The 18,417-nt window shown below is 37.6% G+C and overlaps 1 protein-coding gene across 1 annotated transcript; it reads right to left on the bottom strand.

Annotated features, from left to right (window-relative positions):
* Positions 1–381: 381 nt before the first annotated feature.
* Positions 382–18,207, bottom strand: LOC118211413 (B-cadherin-like). The gene is made up of 18 exons (XM_035388607.1): positions 18,106–18,207; positions 17,840–17,908; positions 13,644–13,710; positions 12,758–12,924; positions 10,767–10,880; positions 10,311–10,475; positions 9,827–9,968; positions 9,144–9,316; positions 7,992–8,123; positions 7,099–7,281; positions 5,699–5,994; positions 5,406–5,548; positions 5,075–5,299; positions 4,208–4,429; positions 3,469–3,587; positions 2,843–2,929; positions 2,032–2,118; positions 382–1,842 (listed from the first exon to the last, which is right to left on the bottom strand). Exons 1-18 carry the CDS (start codon positions 18,205–18,207, stop codon positions 1,630–1,632), a joined length of 2,706 nt encoding a protein of 901 aa, XP_035244498.1. The 3' UTR covers positions 382–1,629.
* Positions 18,208–18,417: the final 210 nt, after the last annotated feature.

The following is an 18,417-nucleotide window of genomic DNA, read 5'->3' as shown; positions in this document are numbered from 1 at the left end:
TTAGGAGGAAGTTTTCACACAGAGTGTAGTCAATGTGTGGAATAGCCTGCCAGGTCATGTAGTAGAGGCAGAAACTCTGGGAATTTTCAAAACTAGGCTTGATACAGTATTAGATAGATACTATCTAGTCTGCAGGTAATTAGAGCACTAATTTAGTTAGGAAAATGGCAAGCATTGTTGGGCTGAACGGCCTGTTCTCATCATTATATTATGTTATGTTATGTTATTCATTACTTTTGGAGGAAATGCCTCTACTGTACAACATTGTAGCACATACCCCAGAAAAAAAGAGGTGTGGGATGTGTGTGATCTCATCACCAAGGAAAATAAATCCTTTAAGATTTTGCAAATAAGCACCATAAATCACACCTTAAAAGCAAATGAGGTGTTTCAAATTTAATTTCAAAATAAAAACAGCTGAGCAACTAAATATCATAAATATAACTTTTTCCGCAGTTCTTTGACTTCGCACAAGTGATACATATTTGGTCCAATGGTCGTCAGTTACCATAACACTGGAATCAGTATTTCATTTCAGTGTTTCTCAGTCTATAAGGTCACACAATGTTACACCTAAGCTGTGTTATTCCAAGGAAGCATTTCTTACTCATGCCATACATACATTCTAGTACTCACCAAAAAATAAAAAATATATCTGGGTCATTGTTTGAAATACATGCTTTCAATGGTTTCCTTTATGGTTTAGAAAAAACGAAATCTTTAGTTTGTGAGTAAACAAAAAGACCACTTGCATTTAATTATGAAGTTAAGGAGAAATTGAATCCAGGCTTCTGTATTAGTATGGTTTGTTTGAGCTGGTTATGGAGCCAAATCAGAACAGAAGGCACAAGAAGGCACAGGAAGGAACCCAGTCGAAACATTCTTGAGATGTTCTCAAAAAAACCAAGCCTGGCAAGTTTTCTATCTGTGACGGGGAATAAATTAGGCCACACCTCACGGTGGGGCTGATAAGATGCGAGTCCCCTATGTTATCCTCAACTAAGAACTTAATCACAACAGGATTTTCTGTCCTGGTTTCCCTACTGATATTTACATTGGAGACTGTATTTTATATACCGTATTTTACACGTTGTGATTGTCCTCTATTTGGTCCAGTCCTATTTCACATAGGGACTATGCTAGTCACATACCGAGGATGTCCTTCCTCCTGGCAGAGGGCTCACCAACCACTGCGGCTAGTGGTTTTCCAGTCACTAGCCACTCAAAATTTACACCAGCCAAATGTAAATATAATGTGTTTATATTGATTTAATAACATTGAAGCTTTGTTGATGAACGTTGGGGCTTTGTTTATGCACTTTATTTTTACATTGCTATGACAATGCCAGCATTGGCATAACTGAATGAAGGCCTTTCCTGCAATGGTCCACTGGATTAAAGATAATGTCAGAAGGACATACAAAAAACAGGACAAATGGACATGCTGGGAACGGTTACCCAAACTTTCCTAAAGTTCTGGGAATGTTTGGGAATAAAAATGTCAGCCAGGTAAAGGGTTATGAAGATTTATGACCGAAATTTTGGATTAGATATGACAGCTGTGGCCTGCTCCATTACAGGACAACTCACGTTGCAGCCTGGGCAGGTTTTCTAGGCCAACCAACTGCTTCAGCGGAGTGCTGGGTGAGGGATGAGTATCTCTGCCAGTTTAATGAATTTCCGATCCAGTTCCAGGAGGTCTTGTGGCGAAAAGTTGGCTTCTTCCTCATCGGTGCAGATGCTCTCCAGCTGTGCATCAGGGCTTAGATCTCCCTCGTAAGCATAAACTCTGGGGTTGTAGTCGCTCAGCTCCTGACAGTCTGTTAGGGAGTACTGCAGTACCTGCAAATGGAGAGGGGTGGATGCACACAGAAATGAGGGGAAATAAAATCACTGAGCGAATGAAAGTCAGATTTCAGAGACAGGAGGGAGAACAGGCTTATCTGTTGTTGGCAACAAATGTTAGCTGTGGTTTTAAGGGCAAGCCTCAAACTGCTCTGACATACATTTACATAAAATTATAAAACATACCTGTCCAAGCAAAGACCACAGGGCTTCATCTTCCTTGGTGAAACCCCCATTCACAGGCAGATAGTTATTTCTGGGGGATTTGAAGTCCTGTCAAAGTGACTGAATTTTTAATATTGCAAAATCTAAAGTTTCAAAAAAGTTTAAGTAAACCACTCATGTGATTCAGATCTAAAACAAGTAGCTTATCAGTTATGCAAATCATATTTACAGCATATGTGATGTTTTCTTTGACTGCAACGATACCACAGCTTGCTGAACTGGTTGAAATCTTGACAGACTCGTTTTTGGTTCCAAACATAATGAAAGATCGGAACATTCCAGCCCGACACTTTAATTAACCAGGCATTGTTGAATTAAGCTTAAAAACAACAGAAAAACAAACAGAAAATGGTATGTTTAAGTAATGACTGTGGTCTGTTTTGACGTATGCTGAACTGACTCACACTTTAACTATGCCTTTAGATTTACGTGTGAATGTAACATGATTTATTAATGACATAAATTGCAAAAAATATACTGCAAAATGTACAAATGAAATTGGAAATAGTTTATTAAATCTTCCATGCTGTGTTGAGATTTGAAAACAAATCTTTGATGATATACAAAACCGTTGTATCTCTGTTTTGTCATTTCAGCTTCAAAACTGAAGAACCAATAAACTTGATTCAAAATACCAAGTTATGAAATCTTAATGCACATCGGTAAACTGAAAATAGAAGTAGTTTTTTTTTTTAAACTGTTCTTGAGAATTCCATTTTTTGGAATTTGTTTGTGCACGAGTAATGACAAGAATGAAGATATATGGACTTACTGGAGGTTCTCCTTTCTGAATTACATGTCTGAGTCTGTTCTCCATTGGAAGGTTATCTGCCTGCATAAGGAGGGGTAGGCAGGGAACCTGGGCATAAATAAAGCATAAAATGTTATATTAGTGCTTGTACAACCATTGCCTATTCAACGTATATGTCTTTCTCATCAGCACTTTCTGAAACTCTTCACCAATCAACACAATGTCATACCTTAATCATCTCAGAGAAGAGTCCACTCTTATTTGAAAATGGCCTGTGTGGATGCAACTTTCTGAAACCTGATTCAGCTGATGAGCTAATCATGGCCTTCAAAATATAAGTCTTGACAAATTCAATCAACGGACACCCACAATAGTTGTTGTAACATAACATTGGACTCTCATGGTTTAAAGCCACTTAACAAGCAGTCCAGGCTTCCTGATGCATTCATTACATACAGTACATCTTCAGTCCTTAATCATACCATTGCTTATGGTCCTTTTGCTTACCACCAATTACAGCGAGTGATGTGTTTACAGTGGCACCTTGAGGATAAGGACTAAAATTCAGGTTACATTTTTTTTGGGAATACCCTATGCATACTAAAGGCACATGAACTGTTATTGAATTAAACTGAGAAAAGAGTTACCTCACAGTCAGTTCCAGGGTTTTCTACATTGAATGAAAGCCAGCTCTCGTTAGGATCTTCTTTTATTATTTGGAACATGCGTCTCTTACAAGAGACAGAGATTGCCATCAGCAGCAAACCTTAAAGTCAATCAGACACTTTTTTAAAATTAAAAACAAACTTTGAAAATGTACAATATTATACATTTATGTTTTGACTAATTATATATATTAACTCTAAATATTGTACTGGAAAAAGGCTTGACTGGTTTAGTATTCATGATATGTATTAGTGTTCAAGCATTGACATTTAAAAAAGACATGAAGAATGATTACAACCAGTCTGAACCACAATATCATTATATCATGGATCCAAAAATATTTGTCTATTTAGCACGATATAAATAGAAATTACAATAACAGCTATCACAATATTACCAACAATGTACAAATCAGACAAGGCTGAAAAGTCAAAAAAAAAAAAACAGTCCATCCATCTAGTATCCACTTATTCCTGAGTCACGGTGGGAGCAGAAGCCTATTCCAGTGTGCATTGGGCGAGAGGCAGAAAAGCACAATGCAAAATATGGTTCTAAAAATGAAATGTTAAAAGAGAAACATTTTCCAAATTTGCTGAGGACCCCAAACCCCAGCTTTGGAAAACACTGGTTTATCATATACCTCCAACCACCCTGTGTTCTAAAAGCATCTGTACACATCATTTTCACATGGTATACTTGTAAAATTGGCAAGTCACTTACCCAGGAGCACGAGTGAGGCAAACAGCATGATCACAGTGGCACTTCCACTGACTCCGGTACTGGCTGATGCATGGGTCATGCAGGTGGGGGTGACAGAACAGTCACACACGGTTACTGAGAGAGTCTGTAGAGAGAAGCTTCCCTCGAGGTCATAGACCTTCAGCTGCAGCTGGTGAAGCCCTGTATAAGCCCTGCTCTTCATTCTCAGATTTACTGTGGTCCCTTTAGAAAAGGAAATCGATTATTCCTCCAACAGGCTTTACTCATAGCTGCCCAGAAGAAAAAAAAAGCTCATACTTAACCTGGAACTGGGTTAAGTTTTTCAAATACAGAACAAGGCTTTTCTGCATTATACAGAATGTTCATTATTTGTTAACACATGTTAGCGTGAGCAAGATGGACATTTCCAGTCCAGTCATATTCCAGTCAGCAGAAATCACAGCTTAGTATGAGTTTTGTATTGCTCATGTGCTAAAATGTGAACTACTGCGACACATTTAATGAAAACAATGTCTGCTCAAGTCCATAGCAGTCCAACAAACAATCCAATGTACCGCTTGAGATATAACTACTGTCTGAATTGATTCGACTTAGTCAAAGTTTGAAGGAATTGTTCAAATATCTGAATTAATATGTTATGTTATATGAATATACAACTACAAATGTTAAGTTACAATAAAGAAAAGCCCAAAACTACAAACACTACCTTGACTTTACATTCTTTTATTTAAGGACATAAAGCAGACCCGATTGCTGAAACTGAACTCTCTTAGTGGAATTTCATCAATTTCATTTCAAAATCAATTACCATCATGTACTTGCATCCTTCAGGAAATATTTCAGAAGGCTTTTTTTACGTGCAATTACCATGGGTGGGGGAGATATCCCATTCCTCCTTCACGTCACCAAGCAGCTCAAACCGAAATGGGCCGCTGTGCGGATGCTCGTCCAGGTCAAAGGCGCTGACTGTGGCCGTGGTCGGTCGGTCCGACAGGCACATGGAGAGAGCAGACTCTTTCAGCTGAGGCAATTCGTCATTCTGGTCCAATATGTGGATGATGAGTGTTCCTGTACCAGTCAGAGGAGGCCTGCCTTCCAGTGAGGAAAAGCACAAAATGATTAAACAATGTGATAAATTAGATCAGACATTAAAATATTTTTATTCCAATAACTACAGTAATAACAATGACTTTGGTACCTTTATCAACTGCATATACAGTTACAGTGTATGTGTTGTTCACCACATGGACTGATTCTCTGTCCAATGTCCTAGCCGTTGTAATCTCGCAGGTTTGGAGGTTCACATTCACCCAGTCACCAGGGTCACCACCCTTCATGTACCTGTGAGAGCAGCGCAGAGGGGAAATTACCATTAATCAACAATACCTTCAAGAGGAAATCACACAAAACAGCTTTCTGTTTGATTATAATGGCCATAATTAAATCCACAATGGAATATGGGTCTAATGATATCCATAGTCAAAATCTTACGTGATGTTACTTGAGAAGAATCTGTCTGGGTCCTTAGCAAAAAGACTCCCCAGAGGGTATCCAGTCTCCTTGTTTTCCTCCACCCAGACCTCTTTTACAGTTTCTGTGAATGTTGGGGGGTCATTGGCGTCCTCCACCATGATGGTAAAGTTCTTAGAGAGAGGCGTGGCCACAGAGTTGATCACCTCCCAGGGGCCAATGGAAGTCTTCCTTTTCACCTGACAGGTGAAGTATGGCTTCTCATTCTCTATGGTGATGGACAGGTGTCTCTCTGAACTCTCTTCATAGTCTAGAGGCTGTGGTGACATAAGAAAAGAGAACCTAATGAAACTGTCTTACTAAATACTGTACGGTTGTATTACCATCAAATTCTGTGAGTTTATTATATAAAACAATAACACAATTGTCTGGTCTTATTGAATATTTAAATACAGTATATGGCCCTTGAAAATATGAGCTATTAGTTCTTGTCATATAATGCCCAACTGTGTTGGGATGTCTGAAATATTATTTTGCATAACGTGCTACACATCATAAGGACATCAAAACATCATAAAAGTTTTACTGAGAGAGCAAAAAATAATCCAGTGACACAGCACATCTAATGAGATGTGAGGCTAGAATATGTAATAATTAAAAGTGATAATTTAGCTGAGTATTGTAAGAGTAATAATTTCATCTGACACATTTCCAAAACTCATACAAAAATGGCTATTTATATTGATGACATTCTTATAGTCTTAAGGGTTTTGGCCATAAGAAAACTTTAGAAAAGCTGTTTATTTTCACACAGTTGACCAGATCGAACAAATTCATTTCCTTTCTGATTTGCTGAAACAGGATTTTTTTAAATCTACATTCAACAGTAGGAAGTTCTCAGATGAATTTGATTACATGCAATGAATTTGTATACTACAGAAGGTTTTTCCACAAGGTGTCACACTGGCATCACATATTAACATATTGACATGACTTTTAAGGTCAGACAAATAAATATACATGAAATAGATCCACTTTTAGTATAGCTGCTAAATGTGGTGTTGATATACATAATGTGGCTTTGGTGTACTGTGAAGTGTTAAAACTGAACATACAGTATTAAATCTCAAACAGAAAAGTAAAAACAAAACACAAACAAATAATAAAATAAACATAACACAATATAAAAAAAAACTGATATTGCTTTAAACCAAGAATATTAATTAATATTAAGAGGAAAATTATAACTCATGGAATGCACAATGAAAACTTGACTTTTTTATTATTAGGATTCTATATAAACCAGCTATGTAGTTCAGTGACTGAATATAAAAACATATAGATTGATATTACACCAATACTTTAAAAAATTATGATGGCTTATTGAACCATAGATGTCAAATAAATGTCAAACATCTTACCTTCATGACTGTCAGGACTCCATCATTGGTTTCTGGGTCAGTTTGGATCTCAAAGTTCCCTTGCCTGTCTCCCTTTATTGTGTATCTTACTCTCCACGCAGCAGTACCCTTTGTGTCTTTATCTGTCACGTGTATTCTGAGGGGAGACATCCCGGACTCCCTCTCCTTCACTCGACCCGAACCCTGAAACAACGAGGCACACAATTCAGAACCAGCTGCTATCAATGTTTATGAGGTGTATGTCTGCACCTTTCCCATAAAAGGACACTAAATGAATCATTGTAACCCCTAGACATACACTTAAACAGTTAAATGACAAATTAACAGTTCATTAAAGCCAGACTTCAGGTTCAATCACACAACCTCAAAGACCAAATAACCCAAGAAACAGTGAAAAGGTGTGACCTGAAAACTTTGGTCCCTGGGTGGGAGCTCAGGGTGGGAGATTTTTTTTAAGGAGCAGGTGAGTATCATTTTTCTTCTCTGCAACTTTAAAATCCTCGCTATGCTAGTTTTATGCCAATCATTGTAGCATTATAACTTCATAATCATTGAAATGTTATTGGGGCAGAGTATCTCACATAATAAATTAATCACAATCATGGGTGTCAGTCACTCCCTGAAAACGAATGAACATCAAACTTCATGACGGTCGTATTGTGATTTAAAATGAGCATTTATTCAGTTGAGGCACCTGGAGGATTTGATTTAACTGTATTATGCCGTTAAACAGTCTCCCTGTAAATCTAGCATTCTAAACTTAAACTTCAGAGAATTAAGAACAATAAGGAAATTGAACCTGAACTTGAAGTTTTCAAGCATTAACATCTATAGATATTTATATCGAATAGTAGTATTATTATTGTTATTTTTATTACTACTTAGAAACTTACTGTGCGACTGCTAAAAACGGGTGTGTAGTTGTTTTTGTCCAGAATGTGAATGATGACAGTGCTGGAGCTTGATAGTTGAACCTTGTCCCCACGATCCTTTGCTTCAACCACAATGGTGTATTTATCAACTTTCTGAAAATAAAGGTATACTCCTTGTTTTTGCTCTGGCGAATGAGAGGCATCAATTGTAAGCGCTTGTAAAGCGCTTTGGATAAAAGCGCTATATAAATGCAGTCCATTTACCATTTACCATTTGTTTGTCAGTATAGGGCACTTAAATACAGAGATAATGTATTTTAATATTCAAAAACCCTGTGCAATCACTTTTTTTTCTTACATTAAAAGTGTTCATTAAGCAAAATATAGCTTTTTTCATGTATATTCAGTTTTACCCTGATTTAAACAATTGTAAAATAATTACATTACCCTCTGAAATTAAATATATTTCTGAACTGCTGGAAGCCTGAAGTGGTGTTTCTGTAATCAATATTTACTTCAGGTTCACTTCTTTTTTTGCAGCCCACTTAACAGAAGCACAGTTTATTGAAAAAGATTTAAATGTACTATGTTGCTTACATACAACATGGTCTCCTAAATTGAGAAATACGTTTGAGTGAATAAGAACCTTGTTGTTTTCAGGATAAAAATAAATAAATAAATGAATGGTTAAAAAAAGATTTTCTATCACAGCATTTGCTTTGGCTCTTTATGTATAATACAACAATTTAAAAATAATTAAAAAAAAAAAAATTGTTTTGATGGTAGGCTCTTCCAGAATGTTGAATTTATCATAGCAGTGTTTTAATATTTGTTTTTTGTATTTTAAAAAGTCCAACTGATGTGAAAGTCTAATGCTCTGGGCATGTTGTTTAAAGTTAATCCTATGACTACAAAGGGCCCCTGACCATCAAAAAAATAATTAGAAATGAATAGTTTGCATTATTCAAATACTTTTGCTTGAAGACTAAAAATATTTTTTTTGGGTTCAATGAGAATAGCATACAAAAAATATCAGCATGATGTATAAAAAGTGGATGTCAGATCTTGTTGCTTTAATATCACTTACATGAAGTTTAATGTCTTGCCTATATTCACAATATATCCTAAAAGTACACCAAATTTTTAAAGCTAATTCCAGTGCTTTCTACTCACCTCATTATATAAACACCCCTTGAAGGATATAGCCCCATTATTTCCCTGTTGCTGAATAAAGAATTCCACATTTGTTGCACTGGGGGCGACAGAAATGATTCTGAAATCAAAGATTGAATTGGATGTCCCTGGTTTATCTTTATCTTTGGCATCCACCATAATCAAAGTTGTCTCTGTGGGGAAGTTGAAGAAGGAAAGTTTAGTTTCTGTAAATAATTCTGTAAATTCTGTAAATAATCAAAATTATTTTCAAAATAAAAAGTGCACAGATATCATAATCTTCCTCATGCACTAGAATTTAAAAAAAAAATTTTTTTTAACCAACTACAAGAGAAAGTGAATGCATGGAAAATATATTTTCTGGCTCTGCTAGGTGGGTCATCATTTTGAGGCACTGTTCCAGTGTATGGCTGTGTCCCATAGTATTGAATTGTACAGCGCCAGTGCAACACAGGACTAGTACCCCCACAGCATGGTGCAAAACTGTACCATTGCTGAAGGGAGGGCGGATTTCATTTAGGCATTCCAATTTGGGAGGAAAAAGAAAAATAGATAAAAATTGGTTTTAAACGGTTTAAAATTTAAAAAGATTTTTTTTTTTAAAACACAAATGTGTACAGTATAACAAATGTGAAAAAGATCTGCTGTATGTGTGTTCGTGTGACAAGACAAACGCCGTGTACCTTGAGCCACTGATCCCTCCACAGAAGTTTCGTACACATCGCTGGAGAACTGAGGGGGGTTGTCATTTATGTCTTTCACTTCTATCACAACAGCCAGCCTTTCGTCCACCGCACCAGATTCCATTAGCACTTCTAATCTGAGCTGTAAACACATTGGAGGCAGATGAAAACTTGTTCTAAGAAGCTGTCATGCCAGCGACATACACCTGTGTATGTATTTGTAGCAGGACTGTTCACAAACGTACATGGTTTGTCAACCAGGTTTATCACCTACCACAAGAACCATACAGCTAACTTGGCTAAATGTTTGAATAGAAACTCAATGCCATTTGTGCATAATAAACTATAACTATAATGATTGTGCACTCTTGTCATTAAGCTCAACAACTATCACAGCAGTATAAATAATGTTACCCATTTATCAACTTTCATTGGGTTTTCTGTGAAAACATTTTAAGGAATTTAAGCACCATTTTTTCCTCACCTTTATTGTGTCATTCTTCATGACTGTTAAACATTCATAGTCTACCCTCTTGTTGACATAAAATTCTCCGGTGTGCCTGTTCATTGAGAAGAGGCCTGTGGGCTCCTCTGTGACTCCTGGCCCCCAGAGATTTACGTTCTCCCTGTGTTCACTCGTAACAGAAATCTAAATGAATCACAGTGTACAAGCACGGCATTTATTCTCAAACGCATCATTTGTAATAACGTATAGTTCTCTTTGCATATTAATGCAATGGGCTTTAGCAAACTAGAAGGGTAATGCAGTCATTTTCCTTTTTCAATAAATACATCAATGCATCGGTAAGTTATCCATTACATATCATATCTCGTGTTTATTTCTCTCAAACACTCCACTGTACTACATTTTCTCCTGATATAGGTATCAGAATCATGAATACAATTTAAAATAATCATGCAAACATGCTTGTATACATACTGTACCAAGCAGATATGGATAAGTGCCACTGTATTCTTCCTCAATGGTGAAGGTTTCTATGATCCAGGCTCTCTTATTGCGTATTCTGCTCTCTGAGTCAGTCTTGCCAAGGTGCTGAAAGACACACATGCTTTGTTAGGAAGCCATGAATAACTCCATTCCAAAATAAATAAATAAATAAATAAAAGCAAAAAAGAAAACCTAGATGTAACTCTATGACTTACAGCTTCAAAATTAAACATAATAATTATAATAAAGAATAATACAAATAATTAAGATTTTTTTGATAAAGTGGAAACACATTGAGAGACTTACCAGTGTCACAAAAATGATTATAATTACAGACTTCATAATGCCCCAAACACAAAACAGACAGTCATCCAGTGAAAAGTTTCTGCCTCAGACCTTACATTCAGACAACTGAAGTGCCTTTAGTAGTGGTATTTATGAGGAAGCAAATCACCCCGAGACAATGTATCTGTGTGTGTGTGTGTGTGTGTGTGTGTGTGTGAGTGGTTTGATGATCTTCCTGTGTTTGCGTTGATTTCATGCTGAAACAGATATGGCAGCGGCACTGGAAAAACATACTTGTAAGAAAAAATAAATATTGTTATAACTGCAATTTCACATATGCAACCGCAAAATATTTCTTTAAAAATGTGCAGGTTGGAAAAACTGCCAAGCATTTACTCTCCAGTTAAAAAACAGGTTCTTCCATGGAATTTCCTAGGTAATAATAAGGTACACTGCTTCTCAGAGATCTGGATTAAGAAATTAATCCAAAGCTGCTTTTGAGTTTTGTGACCCACAAAAGAAATTTAACACATGCATTCAGCTCTACTGAACAGGAACAGAGCAAACACTTCTTAGTAAGTCCATGAGAATCTAATACCATATATAGAATGGGTGTGACCAAAGATAAGATCTTATTTCCATACAATCTAGTCTACTGTACACACACACAGCTTTCCATAACATGTTGGTGTACAAGACAGAAGAATTCTGAGGTGTTGCGAAACGATGAGTAATGCACAATAGTTCTTTCCCATTTCTGTGGAAATGCATTCATGCCATCCACCCCCATCTTTTCACGGTCATTTCAAAAGACCATTAGTGATAGAAGAGTGAGATTCTTAAATAAATAAGGTTGATCTGAAGCAATCATTGTGATTCAATGAAGAACTAATCCTTTTAGCTGGTACAAATAAGTCAGTGACTTGTCCATTGTAGGTCCACCCATTATGTGATTTATGAAACCTCACCCATCACCCATTAACTCTGTGGGGGGGGGTTAAGTTAAGATGTCAGGTTCTCTTGCCTTTCTTTTTTTATTGGACCTTCTCATAGGATTTTTGACGATCAATGCGAGTGGAACAACCAACATACATTGTTAAAGGAACCAGGATAGACAAGCAACAATCTTTATTTATTTATATATGTTTTACCTTTGAAAGCTTTTTCCACTCCTATCAATAGGTTAAACAACTAGGCTACTAGGCTAATAGGGACCATGACAGGAAACAACCCGTGGCTGTAACCATATACTGATCTGAAATATACAGCTCAGACACAAAGCACAAATGAGGAAATAGTTTCAAACCAAATTCCGTTGCAGGCCATTCAGCCACTCTCAGTTAAATAGACAACAGTTTTAATGCCTAGAATCAGGCGAATTAAAGAAGACTAGAGCCAGTGAAAAGGCACTAGACATTAGATAATATTACTAGGCTTTAGACTACAAAAACAAGGTGTTCATGCACTGGGGAGAGAACACTGCTTGTGTGGCAGCGAGTACTCACACAAGCGCATCCATAATAACATTTAGACACACAGGTTCATAACACTCAAAAAGGGCAGAGACGTGGTTCCAATTTGTAAAGAAAATAGGATCTTTATTTTACACTCAACTATTAAAATATTTTTAATACACCATTAGAAAACACCATTCATACAGGGAGGGAAAGGGGAACCTAATCAGGGCTGAGGCTTACCGGATGGACAGGGGCCAGTGGGGAGGAAGTCACCCAGTAAACCAAGAAATCACCCACGCCCACGTGACACACACACGGTTGTGACAACTTGAATCCCAGGGAGCACAGCACACAACAAAAAAAAGGGGGGGGAATCCCGCCACCAGCACCGCCACCGACCTCAGCAACTGAAAAGGGATAAAACAATTAGTGGAAGGGAAATCAGGAAAATAAACAACTGAAAATAAAAACCAACTTGTCTTAATATAAAACCACAGGAGAAATATGGAAATTAACCCAAAAACAAATAAGGACTGAAGGGGGCAACTAAAATAACTAAATCAAAATGAACAAACAGAAGTAATCAAAAAAATAGACGTATATTAATAATTAATCCAAACTAATAATAGGAGTAATCCAAAACTAAGGAAACTAACGAAATAAACCACAAATCATCCACACAATTACGGGAAGGGGATTTTAACCCCGGCTAAAAGCCTTGTGTATAGCCAAACAGTCCGGTCTTTGGATAGAGAGAAAGCAGAGCGGCTAGCTTTGCAATACAACCATGCAGGGCACAGAATGTAGCGATCAGCCAGAGGCAAACGTGCGGAAAAGCAGCACACAAAATGGCATACAGCGCAGCACGAACAATGAAAAAGTGGCAGCCGGAGACAGAACAGCAGCAGCACAGCAGCTCGTCACGTTTTGATGATGTTCGGTAGCGGCGGTGAATATCAGCTGATTCCAAAATATCACCTTCATCCACAGGGCATTAGCACAGAGGAGGGAGGGAGAGGGGCCCATGCACCCCAGCAACTCAGCTACCAGCGCTTTAACCTGTGACCACACCAGCATTAGCCAATAGCATAGCATACACTAATGCTGAGAGAGAGGGAACACTTACCACAGCGAAACCAAGCGAGCGGCACACAAGCCAAAGACGCACTCAACGGCGGGGCGCACCAACAACTCTATAGCGCAAAATAAATGCCATAAGCATTCAATTCAATCGATACGACCAGTAACCAGTAAGTTGAAGCAAGAGCAAACGTACCTGTCGCAGACAGCAAAACAACACCTATGACCCGGAAGTGACACGACGAAAGGGGAGCAGGAAGCAGGGGGGAGGCCACTGCTTAAATACATGACCCCAGCTCAATACATGACTACCAGCTGCGCTCTAGAGTGACACACCCACCACCTGGGAGCGACACCCAACCAGGAAGTACAGAGAAACCAATTTCTATGCTGCTACACTTGCAAGGAGTAAACTTTTGATCAACCAAGATACAAGATAACCAAAACAACTTTGTTCCCTGCTCAGGTGTGGTGCCACCAGACTATGATGATTCACAACCTGGTTTAGTTTGAGAATTGTGCATGAATAATTCAGGTCAATGTATGTGGTCATTTCCAGGGAAATTGCCATTCAATTCACTGAGGAATTTTGGAAGGAAGTCAGAGAAACCTGTCAAAAGTTATAGGCGCCAGTGTAGAGGTCCTGCAAAAGAGAACGGAAAGAAGGGCTTGCTTTGACTGTTAATCAGAGTGGACACTATGCTGCTGACCAGGTTTTACATGAAACAAAAGGCTATTCATAGAGAAAAATAAATCTTAGTAGGATATACGGTATCTTTATAGCCTTCTTGATTCACATCTTTCCCCACGCATCTGCAACTAGCCACAGAAATTATTCACATAAAAATGTATTTTGTTGCAAAACAAATAGGCTATGTATATGCTGTTATCGTCTGTGTCTCCAAAATTGCTGTCCTTTGTTAAATTGAAAGCTGTTCTTCCCTTAAAGTTACAGTTACAAAAAACTATACTACATCATGCTCAAACAATAAACATTAATTTAGATTTCACCCAATTATTAATGTAAACAACTGGCTGTGCTTTACATGCATTTTCGTTGACTACCTCAAAATGTACTCGTATCACTTTTGAAAGGACAAGGTTGTCATTTAACAGGCTTAAGTAATGAAGAAATTACCAATTAAATTCAATTTAGCATTGCTTAACAGCTTTTATTCATTAGTCTGTTGATTGACAAGCAATGACTCACGCATATTTAAGATTTCAAATCATTTCCCTAATCAGAATATCATTATTGCAGTGTGTTGGGTCCAAGCAGTAGCTATTAACCAGGTAGGGCCTACCTGGTGTAGCTGATAATTGAATAATTATATTCAGTCAAAAGTCACCAATAATTAACGTGTGGATAAGGGTTTTTTTGTCCAAATTTATCAAATTATCAGTTTCATATGCTAATGCCAGAGAGGCAAACAATTTTGGAAAATCACAACATTTATGCTATTAAGTTAGGACTCAAATCTTGAAGTCATGAATAAAACATTTAAGACAAGGAAATATTCATTTTGTAACAGTTTATTTAGAAGAAAGTTCAAAGGCACATTTTTAAAGTGGTTTTACGGCCTTGTCTTGTTTATATGGGCTCTGCGTTGTCATCGCTATAAATAGTAGATATTTCAGGAATTTGATGATCCCACTTCAAATATTAAAACATTTCCAGTCTCTGCTTTCGCTGTGCTTACAACACAACTGATGCATTAAACTTCTCTGAATTTCAGGAGCATGCACACAATGGAAGGGGAAACATGTATGCTGAACTTTGGGACTAGCAGAAGACTGGCTGGGGACCAGCTAATACAAAACTCCACCACGCTCCAATCATGACCTTCCTATACTTAATATGCAGCAAATCCCATGTTTGTGTGATACTTGGGAAACCTGCATGCAGCTGCTGACTAATATACATTACCAGGTAGTGTTAAAAATAAATGTGAGGTCAAAGGTCACTGCTTAGCATACTTCATAAGAGGTATGGCATGGAATGTCTTATTTTTAGTGAAATTGAATGCATTTAAAAACAAATTTCTTGCTCAGCAGCGCATGATCCTGGGTTGGAACCTACAACCTTCTGTACTATTTATAAGTACAGCTATCTAAAAGTTGCACTACAGTCTGTAGTTAGCTTTTGCACGACAGGGAAGACGTCTTGAGATGGAGCTGACTATCACACAAAATGTTATTAATGTTCGTGTATGATAAATGTGATAAATTTTTAATTTAAAAGTTTAATTGTTTGACAACCTTAACCACTTTGACAGTTTAAAATTTGAAAAAAAGCTCAAAATGAAATATTGACAACAAAGCCATAACAAACAGTTTAGCCTAAGCTGTGAATCAGCACGGAATCCTGGTCCAGCGCACAGGAGCTTAGCGCTCACGCTCCCTACATCTGCATTCACTTACTGAAACTGTGGATGAAGGCCAGGGCCTGCTAACCAAACGTGTATGATAACTGGGCAAAATTGCAGCCATTCCTAATTAGCTCATTGAACTGTCCAATGTTGTGATCGCTGCACTAATCGATGCAGTGACCACCCAGGGACAAATTAAAGACCGAGACCAGGACATGCAGTCTACATTTCTGTTTGATTTTGGAGTTTGCCCTTGAGAATCTGTGTTCTGCCTCTGGGGTCTAGACCATTGGTTTAGAAGTACATATGACAATATTAATTAAATAATAGCACAAACCTTCCCTTAATAAAATGCACAGAACCAAAACAGTAAAGTCAGAAATAGGTTTTGTGTGTGTGTGTGTGTGTGGGTTGTATGCAACACAACATTGCACTCAAGACATATATTAATGTTAAATCATTAAATACATTCAATGACATTAATCAAAAATTGGGTTGTCAGCTATCCATAAATAAACCTAACTTTTAGATGAATCCAATAGAATCAGTACGGCAAAGCAACAAATGAGCAGATACTCAACTCCCCTTTTCAAAGAACTGGAGTATTTTATATGTACCTAATTGGAGGTATAGAATAACATTATAATACAATAACATTATAATATTCTATATTTATTTAAAAAATCTAAATTCAAAATCACACTGATGTCTGTCGCCCTCGAAGTAAAGGAGAGGTGGCTCAACACACGATATAGAAGGTAATAGTTAGATTTTTGATTAGTGAGTGATATGTAGTAGATAGTGTGCCAGTGGTGTGGAACTGCCGAGTAGTAACCTACAAATGTGATGTAGGTTACAATTCAAAATAAATGGGTAACTAAACTGGCATAACTCAATGTGTCTGTTGAAACATGTTAAATGGCTGTATAGAAATATGTACATCATTAACTTAAACACTTAATAAAACATATAATAATAAATTATTTTTTAATTTTCCCTCTTTTTATCCCTTAAAAATATGAAACATCATTCTAACTTACTATCTTACTGAAATACCTGTATCTCCTATGCCTGAGTACTGTGTACAAAATATTTACTGTAGGCCTCCTGTTTGGGGTCCATTCAAGGATTTCAATCTCATCCCAGCTTTGGAGGAGAGCAACAAACAGGACATTTTCTTTGTATTTATTCATTTATTCATTTACTTATTTATTTATTTATTTATTTATTATGGGGGGGGGGGGGAAACATATCCACAGCCCTCCTACACTGAGTCCAGCAATGAGAGGAACTTTGAGGACTCCTCACTACTATGAGGGAGGTACTGAAGAATCCACTAGGGGGCAACATGGAGCATGGAGGTAATTTTTATGCAGAGAAGGCAAGCAGTGTGTGGGGAAATAAATCAGCTGTGGAGTCCTGACTATCAAGAAATATCATATAACACCAGTGAAGAATCTTTGCAAAAAAAAAAGAAAAAGTCAAGTTTACCCTATTACACAGTAATTATGTAGTGTGTTGACTTGAGAAATCAGTGTTGGCTCCAAGTCCTAGATGTTAGCTGTGTTTGTCGTTTATTCTCTGGAAATAGTGCATAGTACAGCCAACAGCATGCACACAGCACTGCTATGCTAAGGAGATGCACACAGCACAGCTATGCTGAGGACATGCACACAGCGCAGCTATGCTGAGGACATGCACACAGCACAGCTATGCAGAGGTCATGCACACAGCATAAAGGTATGGTAAGGACATGCACATAGCACAGCTATGCTAAGGACATCCACACAGCACAGCTATGCTAACTCCATGCATACAGCATAGCTATGCTAAGTATATCCTCACAGCATGGCTATGCTAAGGACATGCACACATGATCGCACTTCTGGAAAGCGATTTGCAGGGGGAGCTCATATGCCACCGTTGCCGGCTCGTTGAGCACCTAGAGAACAAGAGTGATTGACACCTTTCTGGACACTCAAGATCACCCTATGTAAAAAAAAAAAAAGAAAAAACCCCAGAAAAATTCAAATAAATAAATACTGTAAAAAAATACTGTATAAAATAAAAATAATATAGGCATGGCCATCGCACAACAAGAATGTGAGAGCATAGACAGTCTTGGTGGATTTATCGTACCCCAAGGCCAGGGGGAGGGAGCTTCCTCTCAGTGCTCCAGCTACCAGGAGGGCACATACCGCCTTGGACAGACTGGGACCAGCACAGAGGCTCAGCGGCCATACACATATGAGCAGGTACTTCCCCTCCACGCCACAGGAAAATGAATCACCCTTGTGAAAAGGGAAGTAATTAAAGGCCACAATACAGTTTCTTAAGCTACAGATAAACTTAAAAAACTTAAAAGTTAATTTTATTGCGCATTTATCATGTTAGATTTTCTTTTAAATAATCTTTAATGTAGCACACACACCAGCTTCGGTATCTAAACCT

The sequence above is a fragment of the Anguilla anguilla genome, chromosome 13 (assembly GCF_013347855.1).
Source record: "Anguilla anguilla isolate fAngAng1 chromosome 13, fAngAng1.pri, whole genome shotgun sequence".
Taxonomy (NCBI): Eukaryota; Metazoa; Chordata; class Actinopteri; order Anguilliformes; family Anguillidae; genus Anguilla; species Anguilla anguilla.
The sequence above is the reverse complement of the archived record's forward strand: the minus strand, read 5'-3'. Positions and strand labels throughout refer to the sequence as shown.